Genomic DNA, 19,191 nt, shown 5'->3' with positions numbered 1-19,191 from the left:
TGGCCGTATGTCCCCGGTCGGACGTAGGGTTCAAGAGATACGGCCACACAAAGACAAAAAAAAATAAACAAAAAACAAAAACAAAGCTGTACCAAAAAAAAAAAGAAGAAGAGAAAAGCACGCTGTACAAAATCCGCGAAACAGTGAGGCCACGAAAGATGAACGAGGGAACACTGTACTAGCTGACAACTGTGCACTACTAGTAGTACTCGTGGCAGAAAATGCTACTAGTTCACATTTAGAACTTCTTTAGTAGAACTAGTTGCATATAGATGTCAACTAGTGCACACTTTGGCTTTGCTAGTAACACATAGTTATCCTACTAGTCCGCCAAAGTTGCCCTACAAGAATTCAATGCAGAAATGTCATTCATCGACTAGTGTCACGCTAGTAGAACGACTTCTGCTCGCCACTAATATATGGCATTTCTGCACACTAGTAGGATTTTTTTCCCCACAGATAATAGTGCCACTTTCGGCCTCCTATCACAGAGTTAAACCACTAAACAACTATGTAGTACTAGTAAAGTACTAGTACTAGTAGGCATATGTCACGCACGAAGGCACTACTTCCTGGATGGACCCTTCTAGTAGTACCAGCAAGCGTACTAGTAGTTTGGCCTAACTAGTAACATGCAATTGTCCTTCTATTGTGGCAAAGTTAGTGCGCAGAAATGTCATGCGCTATATGTCATTCTACTAGTGCACTGAAACGGGCATACTAGTACATGGAGCTTCAACTGGATATGGAGAATGTAATAAGTGGTTTTCCATGTGCAGCGACTTACCTGGTGAAGTCTTCCTCCCCAAGCATGTGTCGGGGGACGGGCGAGTACCTGGACGGGGTGACCTGGGGCGGCGGGTAGGGCGGCTTGGGCTCCATGGCACCCATGTAGTTGTGGCTCACGTGGTTGTCCACCATGGTGGGGAAGGCTGGGGGGAGGGCCAGGCCAGTAGTGGGGAAAAGCGAGAATGATTACACCATAGGGGACATGCAGGAAGTTAGTCAAAAAGGAGCAAGAGAAAAAAGAAAAGAAAAACTGCCAATCCACATTATAAACAAACATAAAATAGCAAGAATCAAACATTGAAATTTATGCATCTAAACATACCATGTAAATGTCTCGTGAAAGTCCATTAGCTTAATGCTAACATGTAGGGCTGGGAAAAAAAGTTGACCAAGTTGACTAGGTCGACTTTAAAAATAGGTCGACTGGAAAAATTTAAGTCGACGCTCCGCCCAGAACCATGTTTGCGCCGTCGCCGTCCATGTTTCTCACGGACCTTTTATGCCGCCGCGCAGTGTGTTGCAAACTTCAGTGAGAAGAAGGCGGACAGAGCAATATTTATTTATTTATTTATTTTTTAAATGATTCCTGTTTGGTTGGTCTGATTGGTTGTTTGAATTTGGAGGTGTGTTGCACAGCAGCCATTAGCCTAACTGCGCATACAGTTCTTTTACTGCAAGCGTACATGTACACTTTTACAGTATTTACAATATTTATTAGTTAAGATTATGTCCTCATTGGTTGCACTATTTTAAAATGGAGGAAATGCGAATGGATAAGAGGACAGAGGTACAGGCTCTTCTAAACATTTGGGAGAGGAAGAAGCACGACTTTGAATCGGAGTCACCAAGCCACCATGCACGTTATTACTGCCAAGTTTGCTTGGTGAGGTGAACAACAACCCTCAAAAAGTCTGTAAAAGCTGCAAAGATACACTAGGACTTTTAAACGCTCATGGATCAGTACAGCGGCATGACTGCCAAGTGAATAGGGCGGCCAAATCGACGCCACGGTTAATGGATACCGGAGCAATAACATGGATTCAGCGCGTCACGGATAGACAAAGGTAAACACGACAATAATGTTACAGAAATACTTGTAATATTGTCATTTAGTTCGCTCCCTCGTGTGGCACTTGGCAGCTGCTTAATTGTGTGACAGTCACTTTCTATTAGTCAGCAGTTATTTATTTTGCTGTGACCAGCAAATCTCCTGCGAGTGTTATTTTGCCGTGAACACTCGGAACGAAAATTCTTGGCCTGCTGTGAATACCACGATTGCTTATAGACATTCACAAGCGTATATGAATAAAACAAATGTGCACGACCAGTTCGCTGCGGCGTCGTGATGGCGGTTTTGGCGAGTCAAACACATTGCACTGGGAGTTAGCTTTGCGTTTCACGGCAACATAGGCAAAGTTTTTCCATTTTTCCACTCACCGTGACAGAATAACCCCCCTCACAAAACACAGCTTTAATCGTAAAGCCACGTCATCTTGGTCGCGAAAGAAGAGCTTGTTCCCCTCGGCGTTAAAAATAAATAAATAAATACCCTCAGCGTGACAAAAAAAATAAAAATCCCATCGGCGTGACAAAATAACACTCGGTGATCAGTTGCTGGTCACGGCAAACAACAAACAAACAAACAACCACCATCGCCTGTGTTTTAATGAGCATACAACACTGAAATGAAGGGAAGGGCATGAATAAGTTGTGTGTGTGTGCGTGCGTGCGTGCGTGGCTGCGTGTGGGCGCACCGCAGTTAGACTAAATTGAAGACTATTATTGTACAGGAAATATAAGGAACAATGGATTTTATATACAGATTATCCACTCAATTCAACACATGTTCAACATTTGCCTCAAATCTTTAAAAAAAAATAAAATTAAAATAAAATAATAATAATAATAATAATAAAGTCGATTAGTCGTTAAAAATATGAGAAGTCGAGTCGATTTAAAAAAAAAAGTCGTTAGTGACAGCCCTACTAACATGTAATGAGAAGTGCTAAGGGAACAAGCATTGATAGCAGTACTAACATTCATTTAGATGGAAAAGTGGAACTGAGATAGTTGCTTTACATGTAATCACTTAGCATAATCAACATGGAAACATTTGCAATGTACAGTCGGAGGTGGGATTCGACAATACATTTTACCAAGTGTGCCACTGAGCAGTATCACAGAGCTGGTAATGAGGAGAAGTTGTATGTATGGAAGTGGGCGTGGAAAGTGGGACTTCAACTCGCTTCCAGTCAGTCCCATTGAAAATGAATGGGGGAAAGTTTATATTTAACATTAAATTGTGCGAATACTGTTATTACTGTGAAATCAGATGATATATTCCCAAGATGGCGTGAATTTTTGAAGCAAGTTGAAATTTGAACGGTATAAATCGAAAGTATCACGTGGGAGTCATTTCACGGCAAAAAAGTGTGGAGAATAAAAAGCCGAATAACATATGTGAGAATTCCCACAACAACATAAGCGATTGTCTTCTTCTGTGTTTCATCATCACGTAGATAGGGAGTATGTGCAGTAAGTAGGTATTATACTGCCCTCTGGTGGCCAAGGCGCAAACCAGGGGTGGCACAATGCCCATCAAATGAAAGTATGAAATCATAATGACAAAACGATTTCATTCTATACTTTGAATTTCCCCCAAATCCAGTCATAAGATAATCAGAAATTCTTAACCATCAACATTGGAGGGGTTCACTTTTATAAAAAAAAAATCTATTCATTTGTTCGTAAAAAAAAATCCCACATCCATGATTGACCTTTTTCCACTTTGAATCCGGATCATGTCAGCATGTGCGACAAAAACGGAGTGTAAAAGCCAGCGTGCTTACTAAATGGCTTGTGTAAGAAAGAATTTGGAGCCACTTCGCCTGGAGATTGTGGGCTCCCGTGCACAGGTGGGATGTGAGAAAGCGGCCACACTCAGTGGGAGGCAGAGAACTCAGCTTGTTGTTGCTGTGGGAAGAATTGCTTGTGTGTGCGTGTGCGTGTAGTAGTCACGATGTGGGTGTCTCGGGCGTTTTTGGGCAAGAGAGCAGCGATCCGATGCAAGAAATGGATGCAGGTTCATCGCTCTTCAAGATAACAAATGCCGTATTTTATTATTTACAAGAGTCACCCCATCGTGTTACGTAATGTTACATTTATGTAAAGTCGAGAAGTGGGTCTTTGTTTGAGAAGGAACACATTTGGAGCAAGCGTTTATTTCCCCCCACCGTGTGTTTTAACGTGTTGTTGATCCAATTTCACTTAATTGGTACAAAAAACAAATGATAATTTGCTTACGACAAATAACGTAGCTTCTTTTTTTTTTTGTCTTCCTATGCTAGCGCCGTATAGGACGATAAAATAAATAAGTAAAATAAATTAAAATAAACAAGATATAATAAAAATAAAATAAAGACTAGATGACAGAAGGTTGACAAATCCTTATTCTGTGTGGAATAATAACAATAATAATAATAATAACAATAACAATAATAATAATAATAATAATAATAATGATAATAATAATAATAATAATAATAATAATAATAATAAGTCATGAACAGACCTCCACTAAGGCTGAAAAATCATTAAATTATGTTTTTAATAAGAAAAATAGCAGTACATAATACTGTCCTTCATTATAAAAAAACAAAAACAAATATATTGGGGGGAAAAAAAATCAATAGTTTTGACAGATTTTTTGCAGCATAATGCAGACATACTAATATGCATGGAGGTCACAGTGGCATTAGTCATTCATCACAGAGGATAAAGAATACATGTCTGTGAGTATTATTATGTTGTCTTTCTACAAGTGTTTTATCACCAAGTTTAAGTATCCATCCATCAATTTTTGTAACTGCTTACTCCTCACAAGGGCCACGGGGATGCTGGAGCCTATCCCAGTTCTCTTCGGGCAGTAGGCAGGGTACACCCTGAACTGGTTGCCAGCCAATCTCAGCCAAGTTTAAATATCAGTTGCATAAAGGTTTATAACGCCACACCATCGGTGCTATTCGTTAGCTCCTCTATGCTGTTTTGCATTGAGTATTAGCATTATGCTAGCGGACTTTAGCAAGGCCGAGTTATGTAGTTTGGATTTGAAGTTTTTGCTTGCAAGTCGAAGCAAAAACGTGTCAGAATAATTGCACGTCATATTAAATTAATAGAATAAACATCATATATAATATATAAATTAGACAAGTGAATGAAATTTGACATTATTTGTAATAGGTTGGGATGTTTTTCAAAGTGTGTAACTCTTGTATCCATACAACATTACATTTAATTTGATTTTATAATCAGCATAATAAATAGATAAAAGACATCAGAATAGTGACTATCCCTACTATTAAGCAAAAGAGAAGAAGAAGAAGAAGAGGAAAAAGTAAATACGTACTGCTGGAATAGTCGGGCGGGGCGTACATGTCATTAAGGTGCACGGGTCCCGGCTTGGCCACCTTGAGGTAAACCATATCGGACGTGTTCTTCAAGGCGGCCACCGCCTCCTCGTGACGCACGTCCTGAAGCACGATGTTGTTCACCTGAATCAGGAAACAATTATCTTGTGGTGTGAAGCGTGATTTATTTATTTTTTTCTCATTCCCTGATTTGCTCATAAAACAGTTGGGATTGACAATCGTTCGGTGGCGTACACACATGCCAATAATTACACCAAATTGGTGTCAGACGGTTTTCAAGGAGGAACGATAACGTTCAACATAGCACTCAGGATAATCACTCAGGATTAGGGGTGGGAACCTCTGGCTACCTCACGATATGATACGATACGATATGCAATACAAGCCTCACGATAACGATTATCTTACGATAAAACGATACCGCGATTATCAATATATTGCTCAGGTAATAAATCCATGATAATCTATGGTAAAACTAATCATAGAATAATAATAATAATAATAATAATAATAATATAAAATAAGTAAATAGCAATAAATACTAATAAAAATAATCATAAAAATAAAAAATAATTTAAAAAATCATAATAAAAATAATATATATAAATATAATATCAATACAAATGTAATATAATATATAAAAATATAAATAAAAAATACTACTAATAATAAAAAATTTAAATAAATACTGTAATATAATAATAATAATAATAATAATAATAATAATAACAATAATAATAATAAGAATAATAAAAACTAAGCTAATGTGTCTTCTTTGCCTGAAGACTTCCTTCCATTTCCCCGCCACTCTGATGAGGCACTCCCCCTACTGGCCCGCCAAGTAATTGCTCAATAAGTCATGAACAATGGAGCTGTTATACAGGACTGGCTCAGAAAATTAGAATATTGTGATAAAGTCCATTATTTTCTGTAATGCAATTAAATAAGCTAAAATGTCATACATTCTGGATTCATTACAAATCAACTGAAATATTGCAAGCCTTGTTTTAATATTGTTTTCATTGTTTTAATATTGCTGATTATGGCATTTTTTTTTACTTGCTCTGAGGAAATATTCTAATATTTTGAGATAGGATATTTGAGTTTTCTTAAGCTGTAAGCCATAATCAGTAAAGGCTTGCAATATTGCAGTTGAGTTGGAATCCAGAATGTATAGCATTTTTGTTTATTTAATTGCATTACAGAAAAGAATGGACTTTATCACAATATTCAAATTTTCTGAGACAGTCCTGTAGTGGCTTGTTATTAACTACAAATATCGCGATACTTGCGTAGGCGTATCAATAATCTATCGGGAGACAAAGTATCACGATTTATCGTGATATCGATATATCGTCACTATCCTAGCTCAGGATAATCTTTTGGAGACATCTTATAATCTGGCCTTTGCTGGATTTGATAGGTAAATCTTGAACCAGTCCAATATTTATGATGGCTGATAAGACTATCCTGAGTGATTATCTTGTGGTGAAGATTTGTGGCTCTCCTTGCCCAGGGCATCTCAATACCCCCCCCACTTCACCCCATGTGTGAATTACAACCGAAATGTGACGAGGGTCTTACAGCGAGCAGGCGGTCTCCCGTCTGCAGCCGTCCATCTTTTTGGGCGGCTCCGCCCTCGATAATCTTGGTGATGTAGATGCTGTTGTCGCCCGGGATGTGCTGGTTGCCGATCCCTCCGGCAATGCTGAATCCCAGTCCTGATGAAGATTAACATGGAAGAAAAATGTTTATCATTATTATTGATGGACTATTCCATTGAATTGTGTCGACACTTTATTAGGTACACAGGTACACAAGTCGAGATTATACAGTAATGCAATTGTGTTCATGAGAATTACAACATTTAAGAAAAAAAATTTATTACCTAAATACTTTTCTGAATAGATGATTGTTAATGACACAATATAGTTAGAAAAATAAAATCAAAATATGATGAGAATATAATATTTAACAGAATAATGTAATATTAAAAGAAACCGTTTATATTCAAGGATAAAAATCATCATGGAGATGTTTTTTAATTCAAAGTATTAATTTTTAAAGAGCAAAATATTTTAAAAATACAATTAAAATTTTACTTGAATAAAGTTGTAATTTTTGCTGAATAAAATCACTTTTTTTTTCTTTTTTTTTACACCAATGAATAAAATATTAATTCATGTTCATTTTAACCCTTCAAATTCCAGCTTGTTTGCACAATGGCAGGTTGGAATTTATTTCTCAGCATCATTTTTTTTCTCCCCTTAATTGTGCACTTCTTACTACAGTCACTAGAGGGAGCTTCCACTTCTAGAAAAGGTCTGCTGAGACTCAAGATGTACATCATCCATCCATCCATCCATTTTCTTGACCGCTTATTCCTCACAAGGGTCGCGGGGGCTGCTGGCGCCTATCTCAGCTGGCTCTGGGCAGTAGGCGGGGGACACCCTGGACTGGTTGCCAACCAATCGCAGGGCACACAGAGACGAACAACCATCCACACTCACACGCACACCTAGGGACAATTCGGAGCGCCCAATTAACCTGCCATGCATGTCTTTGGAATGTGGGAGGAGACCGGAGTACCCGGAGAAGACCCACGCGGGCACGGGGAGAACATGCAAACTCCACCCAGGAAGGTCCGAGCCTGGACTCGAACCGGAGACCTCAGAACTGGGAAGCGGACGTGCTAGCCACTCGACTACCGTGCCGCCCCGATGTACATCATATAATGTTAATTTCTTTGAATTATTTCTTATTATTAGAGTTAAAGATATGCTGTCATCTGATGGAAAATATAACTTTGGACATCATTATTCTCATTATAATTAACAGTATTTATATGTAAAAAAAATGTTGGGAAAAAAAATTGTCAATTTTCAGAGAAATTATATTGAACAATTAATCAGTTGCCCAATTAATTGGTTAGTTTTATTTGCTCAAAAGTAGCCACGATAAAGCCAAAACGTAGTCTGATGCAACTAATATATTACTGACATATTTATAGAGCTAAAATTCTAAATAACAAAACGCCTTGGGGCAGTTTCTCGACATTTGCATTCCCACAAGCTCAAGTGGTTGTTGCGTGTGCGTGCTTACCTTTGGGCCCTTTGAGAAGGTTGACCTCCAGGATGGTCTCGGGCGGAGCCTGCCGCCGCCTCACCAGCAGGCGCACCACCGGCCCCGCCTCCTTCAGGGCCTCCACCGCCCGGCTGTGGACCACCTCTGACACGTCCACGTCGTTCACGCGCAGCACGCAGTCGTTAACACTGCCGAAATGTGTTACGTGATTGTCATCATCATCATTGTCATCATCGTCATCATCATCATCATCATCATTAGGGGTGTGAATTGCCTAGTACCTGACGATTTGATCCGTATCACGATTCATAGGTCATGATTCGATTCGCTACCGATTAATCCCGATATGAATTTACAAGTTGATTGTTGCGATTTTTTTACTCAAATTTAGAAAATACCATTCAGTAAACTTGTACATGTACACTGTAAGATATGTATGAAAATGTATTATTTATTGATCTGAAACTTCAGTCTGAGAACTGTGAGCCACTGTATTTAACAGACAGGTTGTAACATTTTTCATGTTTGAACAGCGTTGAAATAAAATATTAAGGCTTAATGTTCCATTAATATAACATTCTTACATGCTTAAGGTATGAAAGTTAGACGTTTTGTTGAATATTTTTCCATCAAAAATGGATGTTAAAAAATCGATTCGGCCGCCTATTGAATCGATTCGAGAATTGCGTGCTGTAGTATCGCGATATATTGCCGAATCAATTTTTTTTAACACCCCTAATCATCATCATCACAAATATCTCAGAAAACGCAAAGGACCTCCAGGATACGCACACCGCGGCTTGCTGAGGGAAATATTTTATTTATATTTAATATTACACGAAAGTCGGTAAAAAAGCTTTAAGCGCAGTTACTAAAGTAGTAAAGTTCTACAATAAACTTAAAATATTGCTCGAACTGAATTTAAACCACTACAGCTCTGAATAAATTTAACGGAGCCCAGGCTTCAAAGCAAACATTGTGAAGCAGCTTGTAGCTGTTATGCTGCACACAAATGGAATAAGTTGCCCAAAGGAGTGGAGTCTTTTGAAGTTCTGTTTGAAAATGCTTTCAGGTGTTGCGCTTTTGATTGAGTGTATAAAATGTGCTATACACATAAAGTTGCCAAAATAGTAGTTTTATGAAAACAAAATCGGAATTGCACAATAATGAACGTTTAAGATTCAGGCGAAATAAGAAATTTGATCATTTAAATTGCAATTTTAACAATAAACACATATTTGAGGATAAAGTTTCAAGACGAGAAGGAGAAAGTAATCATTTTCTGATAATGCAATAGTGCAAATGAAGTAATAAGTATGTTAGCGTAGGAAGTTAAGGCGGCATTACCCAAGCCTTCCGTCCATGGCGGCTGCTCCTCCCGGAATAATCTTGGTGATGAAGATCCCCGGATCGTCGGGAATGTGCGGATTATCGATACCTCCCGCGATGCTGAAACCCAGGCCCGAGTTGCCCTGAAAAAATAAATAAATAAATACATAAATAAATAAATACATACATAAATAATCAGGTCATTTAACTATGAAAACAGTTGCAAGATTGTTTAACAATTAAATAATAAATAATGAGCTAATATTGTATTACTTTTACAACATTTTACAAGAAAATAGTTGCAATAGTAACAACAAATTTATCTTAGAGTGGTAACTTTATGAGATTAGCGTTGCAATATTACGCAACAATTTGTAAATACTTCATTTGATACAAATAAATTTGCAATAGATTATGTGAAGAAATTTATCACTTAACCACAATAAAAGCACACATAAATACCAGGGATGACAACGGCAATATTGTGATATCGCGATATTAAAACTGCCACAATATATTGTCTTCGTCGTCATGTCACGATATTAAAAGCAGCACATCTGTAAAAAAATAAATAAAAAAAAAATAAAATAAAAAAAAAATAAAAAAAGTCGGCTTGATTTCCATTTGTGCAATTCTAGCACCCTCTGGTGGCTAGTTTTTTTTGGTGCAGTTTAATTTTCATAGGGCATGTTTTGGCCCTTCTATGTTTAAAATCCACATTAATGGTCAGATGAAGGGGAATGGAATTTGCTTGTGAAGCAAGTCAATATGTGGAGGAACTCGATGTGTGCTTTCATTAGCAAGTAACTGCCTCAATATACATATTATATTTATATATTTTTATATATAATATTTGCAATATTTTTCTAATTGCTGTAATGTACAAAAGCACAATATTGTGTGACCTTTTTTTTGTATCACCAACCTCCCCACAATATCGTGATAATTATCGTTTCGTGATGTTTGGATATCGTTACATCCCTAGTAAAGAGTAAAACTTTTATTAAAAGACAATGAATTTATAATATTATGAGGAAAAAAAGTAAGATATTTTTTGTAAGTACTGGTAAGTAAATATTTGCAATATTAGGAGAAAATAGCTGGAATGTTATTTACAAAAGTAAAAAATATATATGTACAGTACATTTCTTTACATTATTATATCAAAGAAATACGGAAGCGTATTGCATTCACTTGAAAAAATATCTCCTGTTTTTATGACTAATTTTTTGGGGAGCTTTGTTTTTCTGAGTATTTTTTTTTCTGTTTTTTGAAAATTTGTTTTTCTGTTTTACTGAATATTTTATTAAAAAAAAAGAAATATTCAGAAAAACAGGGAAAAAAATTATTCAGAAAAAAAAGGGGGAAAACATTATTCCAAAAAACATAAAAACAATTATCACCCCCCAAAAAACATTAAAAAAATATTATTCCAAAAAAAGGAAAAGAAATATTCCAAAAAGCAGAAAAGAATTACAAAAAACACTTGGCGGTCACTATTTTGTAACAAGGAAAATAAATAAATAAATAAATCACACAAACCCCCCCACCCCACCTCCGGCCTTATACTAACTGCCTACGAGCTGTATATGTCTCACCTGTACATAGACCTTATAGTTTATACAGTAGTCTGCTCGTGACGTGGGAGTAACAAGATGGCCGTCCTGTGACTTCAACGGGGTGTATGGGCTATCAGCTATCCAGTCATATATACAGGTCAGTGGTCTGCGACAAGTCACTTGGAATTCAGAGGTTTAAAAAAATAAAAAATAAAATAAAAATAAAAAACTCAGGGAAAAAAACAGAAGTTAGTGATCTGTTTTTTTTGCATTTTTTTTGTTTTGTTTTATGAAAAATGTTTTCCCCCTGTTTTTCTGAATAATTCTTTCCCTCCTGTTTTTCTGAGTAATTTTTTCCTCTTATTTTTCTGGATATTTTTGTTCCCTGTTTTTTGAAAAAAAAATTAGGACAGAAAAAAATATTCAGTAAAACAGAAAAAAAAAATAATAATGAAAAAAAACAAAGGTCCCCCAAAGAATTAGTCAGAAAAACAGGAGGTTTTTTCTTTCTCTTTTTTCAAGTGAATGCAATACGCTTCCGTAAAGGAGTACGGTTAAGTCTGCAAAACACACTTGCAATATTAAGCAATTTAGAATAAAGGCAAAAAAAAAAAAAAACTGAGTTGACTTACCCTCTCCAAGATGATCTCCTCATACTTGTACATGCCATCGCTGCCGTTCACCTGTCACACACGAGAAGAAAAAAGAAAAAGAAAAAAAGCTTAGCAAAGATGGCTTGTATTCTACAAACGCACCGCAAAACTACCCGAAAACTGACGCTAGTTTTGCTAGCGCGCCAATGGAGTTTTGCATTATGTGAGCTTAGGTGGGTGGTGAATACGCAACGTCTAAATCTCTTCACTATCTGTCAAACTGCAGCTTTTTTGTTGTTGCTGCTTTTTTGTTTTGTTCACAAGCCCGAGCCAAAAAATAAAAATACAAAATCATCTAAACACGGAAATGGGGCCAGTCGTATGTCAAGGCAGCATCGTTCACCAAAACCTTCCGGCAAAAACGCTCTCACATTTTTGAACACTAACGGGATTACGAACACACCTTGGAGCAGATTTTATTTTATTTTTCAGTTTCAATCCCATTTGGACTTCATTCCGCATCTCGAACGTGACACGAAAATAAAATGTGCAATGCGGCGCGCCCTGGCAAAACAAAAGGCGAGGTCAAAGGTCAAATGGATAATGGCTGCGGATGTCCACATGGCAAACATCTACACACACACATGCACACGTGGTAACAGAGGACGTGTGAGAAGAGAGAGAGAGAGTGTGAGCGGGCGGGCGAGTTAGCGAGTGAGGGAGGAGATACTTACATAAGGGCCTGCATCTAGTGAGTCTGCGTTGACAATGATGGGGGGAGGGTTGGCCTGTGAATATGAAGAGATACACATTATCTCAGCGGATGACGGCGCATGCACACGCACACAAATTATCACATGGCAGCCAAGTGAAGCCGGCAGGCCACTCCCCCCACCGGAGGTGGGTGGGTGGGTGAGACAGGGTTTAAGACGTGCCGGGAAGGTGCCAGGGGCTGAAAATGACCACAGGGGCCCACACAACACCAACAAGCACACGCACGCACGCGCATTTAACCACTGGGCAAACGTTTGCGCTTTTTAATGAGATAATAATAGCAAAATATATGTAATATTTTTTCAATTAACATTTACAAATATTTTAGAATCAAATTTTTGGGAAATTGATTGCAAAATAAATAGAAAATATCACAAACAACACAAATCTTAAAAAAAACAAAACAATTTTAAACTATATTTTCAACTGATTTTAATTAATAACTGGTTAATTAATTTGTTATACATGAAACAAAACAGAAAATAAATAAGCAATTTGAGCATTTTTTTAAAAATATTAAATGTAACATAATGTTAAATATTTGGTTGATTTATTGTATAGAATAGCAACATAATAAAATAAATTATTTATTTTACATATACAGATTTTTTTTAAATTAATTTAAAGTAACAATTTATTATTTAAAAAGTATTAGTAAACTAAAAAGAGAGCCATTTTTTTATATACTGTGAATAATTCAACAAAAAATATTAGCAAAATAAAAACAGACTGCATTTTAAAAAAGGTAATATTTATTTTTATTTTTTATACATTTATCAAACATATTGTTTCTAATGCTATCATAAATAATATATCAATAAAGAAATATAGTCATTTTAAATAAATTGGTTAATTAATTATAAATAATCTAATTTAAAATAAATATTTTACATATACATTTAACAGTTTTTTTTTTTTTTTTAATTGATTTGATTCCTAATCTTATAAAATAAGTCAGCACAAAAACGAAAATGATGACGATGATGATGATGACGATGGTGGTGATGATTAATATTTTTCAGCAAGCCTTGCTTTCGCCTCAATCCTATATTAATATCATATCATGTAAAATACAAATGAATAAAATAAATTAATCATACTGCACAAACATATTGGAAGCAACAGGAAGTAGAAATATATTCTGCCTGGATGTAGTTAGCGTTGTTTATTAACTACTGGGAAAAGTGTGTAGCTGCTCATGTGACTGCATGAGAAAACATTTTGACTATCGCATGGCTATAACTTATAAGTAATCACCTGATCAAAAGCTTAAAGATGAACGATTAAGTTGCAATTTATTTTGCAACAACAAAGATGAAAGATTAACCGACCAAATAGTAAAAGTAGAATTACACACAAATTGTATCATTTGTTGGCTAAAAACAAAACAAAACAAAACAAAAGCAGCTGCAGGTGCACCATGGGATTTGTAGTCAAGAAAGTAATAGGGTGTCGGTAAACCCAGAAACCCAGAAGATGGTCTGTAAGGCACTAAGTCAATCCACCAGTGGTATAAAACAGCAGCAATCTTGTAAGCTGCCTATCACCATCTGACATAACAAGCAAACAAAAAAACACACAAAATAATCTCAGTACAAGTAATCTCAACATGCGTTTGTTTAACACTGAGCAAACAAGTCAAGTACCTGGGATTAGAGGCGGATTAGCGCCCTCCTCCCCACTCGGTTGCTCGAACGGTTGTCCACTTTTATCCGCGGGCCGCCCCCGAGGAAGACGAATACGCTCAATTTGAGAGCACGTGAGCCGACAAGCACTAAATCTTAGCGCACTTTTTTTTTTGGCCGTCTGTGCTCCAGTAAGGCCACGGAGGGCCAAATAGCAATTTACGGCATCTGGATAATCCTTTGATGGGAAGTAGGTTAAGGATTACGGCGGTCAAGTCAACGGCATTTCGCAGATTGATGGCAATCCAGGTTGCACATGCGCCAGGCTACACACACACAATCCTCAGGCTGGAGACATTGATCTGAGCAACTAGATTTTATTTTATTTTTTAAAGAATGTGGATTATTGCCAAGAAAGTTATAAATTCAACACTGAACCAGTGGTTGACTGCAACTAAAATGTGGATTGACTAGCAAGAACACACAATAAAAACTCTAATATTTACTTCAATTGGTACATAGTGAACCTTTGTTGACGTTCCCCAACCACCAACATAGGTGAAAAACTACCAATTTGAGACAAAAAACATTTTCCATGTTTTTAAATACCTTTATTCCTTCCATATGCTTTAGTTTAAACGTGGTTAATTATTAATTACATTCGCATCTGTTCAACTCTCCAAAAATGTTGAACCAAACCATACTGCGCAATCACGCTAGTTATTATTGCGAGCAAAATCATGCTAGTTTAATGCTAACACACAATGCGAAACACCCATGATAGGCTAACAGAAATTAGCATAGAGATGTTATGTACATATAAATCTTCACAAACAAACAAGAGCGTACCACAAATAATAATTAACACGCAAAATGTTCAACCAAACCATAGAATAACGAAAGCCTGCTAGCTAACATATATGCTAATATTCGCAATTAGCATTGATTTTAAACTTAGCACCCAACAGCTATATCTACGCTATGCTATGTATGCTAAGCTACATTTCTTCCCATAGAGCTCAGTGGCACAACATGGTACTACATAATAATAATTAACGCTCAAAATGTTCAACCAAACCATAGAATAAGGAAAGCCTGCTAGCTAACATATAATGCTAATATTGGAAATTAGCATTGATTTTCAACTTAGCACTCAACAGCTACATCTACGCTCTGCTATGGCTAAGATACATCTATTCCCGTAGAGCTCAGCGGCACAACATGGTACTACGCTCAGGCACGTACTTCAAAATTGGACTTGCCTGTATATTGTAAAAAGGACGCTATGTTCAAATTTGGTCAATTTAAAGAGATACTTGACTCACTGAACAATTTTCAGCAGTGAAAAGCTAATATTTTGTCCAGAATTAATTTGATAACTTCATTATCATCATGTACAATTAATACCTTGAAAAAGTAATTTTTCTACTTGCTGTCGACTGATGATGACATCACCTGTGCTGAGGAAGTAGGTAACGGCCAATCATGGCTCACCTGTTTTCTGGGTTTGGCCACTAAACTGAGCCATGATTGACTTCCTCAGCACAGGTGATGTCATCATCAGTCGACAGCAAGTAGAAAAATTACTTTTTAAATGTACAAATTGTACATGAAAAAAAAAAATGAAGGTACCACATTAATTGTAGAAAAAAATGTTCACTTTTTACTGCTGAAAATGGCTCAATGAGTCAAGTATCTCTTTAATAAACTTTTTCCCTAAATTGCTACTATTGGTCAGTCCCTATAAGGTTGTGGTATGAGAAAATGCTCCAATCCAATGATACATAGCTAAAACCAGCAGATATGGCTTTGTCTCCTTAAACTGAAGGCAGACATGAAACAAATTGTACATACTGTTGTCATGATCCTGCTCTCAGTGCTGTTTTGTTTTTCTCCTCCCCAATAGTGAGTGGGCGTTTCCTCCAGCACCACACCTGGGGTGTGTTTACTAATCAATTAGTGGACTTGAAAAGGACTCCGGGCACAGCAGTCCACTGTCGGATTATTCCTTGCTCACTGCTACTAGAGACAAGAATTCTCTGCACCCCTTTTTGATTCATAGCAACGTTCATAGTCATAGTCTTATTGGATATTGTTCTTGTGTTTGTATTTATATTTACGTGTGAGTATATCCACGGCATTTTTGGTGATAATTGATTGGTGGCATATTTGCCTTGTTCTATTTTGTATTTACTCCCTTGCATACTTTTTGCAAGCGTTTTCTGTTACTCCTTTGTACTTTGCCTTTTGCAAGTATTTTTCGGTTCATGTTTTTCTCCAGCCTTTGTGCTCGCAATTGTTGTTTACTTATCCTGGTTGTGTTTACCAGCGCTTTCTGTTAAGGTTTTCCACGAGTTCTTCTGTAAATAAATTTCTAAATTGTATTTTCCTTTCTGGGTCTGCCTTTTTGGGAACCTCTTTCTGTCGACTGAGGTCGACGTGACAGAATAATCCGACCACCATGGATCCCGTAGACCCAGTAAAGGTGAGATGCGCTTTGGACAGCCAAGTGAGACGGGTTGGGCAAAACGAAGCCTCCTTGGTTGAGCTTCAGAATGTTGTAAGCAGGCTAGCTGGCCAGTTAAATGAATTGTGTTCCCGGTGTGAGCACTTAGCCCCTGTCAAGACCACAGTTGGGGCGTCTTCGCCCTTCGTCACTGTTAGAGAGCCCGTTTTGCCCCACCCGCCGAGGTATGATGGACAACCTGGAAGTTGTGGTACTTTTTTGCATCATTGCTCTCTTATTTTTGACCAGCAACCGTTGACTTATGCACAGGACAATGCTAAAGTGGCATTTGTAATGAGTCTCTTGGCTGGCAAAGCAGCTACTTGGGCTATGGCGGTGAGCAATGCGCAACCTGATCTCCGGTCTTCCTTTCCGACGTTTGTTTTGGAGTTTAGACGTGTCTTTGATCACCCGGTAAAGGGAAGGGAGGCTGGAAATCAGCTTCTGGACTTGGTGCAAGGGCGGCAGTCGGTGGTGGATTACTCTATTTCATTCCGCATCCTGGCTGCCGAGAGTGGCTTCAATGACCGAGCACTATGTTGTCTGTTTCGCCGTGGACTAAACTCGGCAGTTAAAGATGAACTAGCAGTGCGGGACGATACCTCGGACTTGGAGGAACTAATATCGCTGACCATCCGCCTTGACAACCGACTAAGGGAGCGGCGCAGGGAACGTGCATGAGAGCGGCTCGGCGCAGTTGGGAGTGCCCCCCTGGACAATCAAGCACGTCCTCTCACCCCGGACACCGACTCCTCAGCCGCCCTGGGATCACCTGCTGCCTTGGAGGAACCAATGCAGCTAGAAGGAGGTCGTTTGCGCCATGAGGAGAGACAATGGCGCCTCCTGGCAGGAGCTTGTTTCTACTGCGGTCAATCAGGACACCAGGTGGCTTCCTGCCAGGCGAGGCAAGCACGCAAATGTCATCAATCCACTCAACTAGGCAACCGGCAGTCGGCGCAAGCCACCGATGAACAGTGTGTATGAGTGTGAAGAGCCCAAACCAAGTCAAGACTCTAACATAAGCCAACAGAGTAAGAGACTAGAACTGTCAGAAGTGTCCGGCTACGGAAAGAGTGTGAGAGTAATTGCGCTGGTTGATTCTGGGGCTGATGACAGTTTTATTGATGAGTGTATGGTAGAGACCCTGAACTGTCCTGTGGAGACGCTAAGTAAAGAGAGTATTGGATCTTAATGGGCGTCTCCTGGCAGAAATTCGTCTAATTACTAGCCCACTAGTATTGAAACTTTCAGGTAACCACGTGGAGCAAATTAGGTTTTTTGTTATGCCCTCTCGAGCTGCTCCTGTTGTTTTGGGGTTGCCGTGGCTAAAATTGCACAACCCAGACATCGACTGGGAAAAACCCGCCTTAGAAAACTGGAGTCCTTTTTGTTATACTCACTGTCTGAAATCGGCCGATGGTGGATCGGTACCGCCAGTCGACCCCAACTCCGAAGCTATTTGCTTAGATAATGTACCAGCTGAATACCACGATTTATGGAAAGTGTTTAGTAAAGCTCGTGCACAGTCATTGCCCCCCCATCGACCTTACGACTGCGCCATAGATTTGATTCCTAATACCCCACTACCAAGTTCTAGATTGTATCAGGTGTCTCAACCTGAACGGGAAGCCTTGAGGGAATACATCACTACTTCCTTGGCAGCTGGTATCATCCGCCCTTCTAGATCACCCGTGGGGGCAGGATTTTTCTTTATCGACAAGAAAGATAAGACTTTACGGCCATGTGTCGATTACCGGGGCCTAAATGAAATTACCGTCAAAAATAAGTATCCCCTGCCCTTGTTGGATTCAGCATTTGCACCGCTGCAGGCTGCAACTATTTTTACGAAGCTTGACCTCCGTAGTGCGTACTATTTGGTTAGAATACGGGAAGGAGATGAGTGGAAAACAGCATTTAAGACACCCCTGGGACACTTCGAATACCTTGTTATGCCATTTGGATTAACTAATGCCCCAGCAGTGTTCCAGTGCCTTATCAATGACGTCTTGCGGGATATGCTGAATATTTTTTGCTTTGTTTATCTTGATGACATACTTATTTTCTCCCGCGATCTAGAGGAACATCGCCAACATGTGCGGTTGGTTCTTGAAAGATTATTAGAGAATCGACTGTATGTCAAGGCGGAAAAGTGTGAGTTTCACGCTACGTCTGTCCCGTTCTTGGGCTTTATTGTAGAAGGGGGTCAGCTACGGGCTGACCCCGGTAAAACACAAGCAGTAGTGGACTGGCCAACCCCAACAACGAGAAAACAGTTACAACGGTTTCTGGGGTTCTCCAATTTCTACCGCCGGTTTATTAGAAACTATAGCCAGAAAGCCGCTCCCCTTACACGTCTGACATCAAGCAAGATGCCTTTTAAATGGAATTCGGGTGCAGAACAGGCCTTCAGGGAACTGAAACGAATGTTTTCCAATCCACCAGTTTTGATTCATGCTAATACTGATTTTCCATTTGTGGTCGAGGTTGATGCATCCGATTCAGGAG

General features: G+C 38.5%; 1 protein-coding gene across 8 annotated transcripts in view; it reads right to left on the bottom strand.

The window, feature by feature from the left end:
• The window catches only part of dlg3 (discs, large homolog 3 (Drosophila)), a 184,615-nt gene that overhangs the window by 53,492 nt on the left and 111,932 nt on the right, over positions 1-19,191 (bottom strand). For 3 of the 8 annotated variants that reach the window (XM_077531147.1, XM_077531145.1, XM_077531149.1), the window contains 7 exons: positions 12,516-12,569; positions 11,821-11,871; positions 9,648-9,772; positions 8,319-8,488; positions 6,801-6,937; positions 5,195-5,339; positions 788-950 (listed from right to left, as the gene is read on the bottom strand). In XM_077531147.1, the coding sequence (XP_077387273.1) occupies positions 788-950; positions 5,195-5,339; positions 6,801-6,937; positions 8,319-8,488; positions 9,648-9,772; positions 11,821-11,871; positions 12,516-12,569 (845 nt within the window). Of the gene's footprint in view, positions 1-787; positions 951-2,226; positions 2,246-5,194; positions 5,340-6,800; positions 6,938-8,318; positions 8,489-9,647; positions 9,773-11,820; positions 11,872-12,515; positions 12,570-19,191 lie in introns of those variants that run through there. The other 5 variants (XM_077531150.1, XM_077531146.1, XM_077531151.1 and 2 more) reach the window with 4 other exon arrangements.

Source organism: Festucalex cinctus, chromosome 9 (genome assembly GCF_051991245.1).
Source record: "Festucalex cinctus isolate MCC-2025b chromosome 9, RoL_Fcin_1.0, whole genome shotgun sequence".
NCBI classification, from domain to species: domain Eukaryota; kingdom Metazoa; phylum Chordata; class Actinopteri; order Syngnathiformes; family Syngnathidae; genus Festucalex; species Festucalex cinctus.
This window is presented reverse-complemented; position numbering and strand designations above follow the sequence as displayed.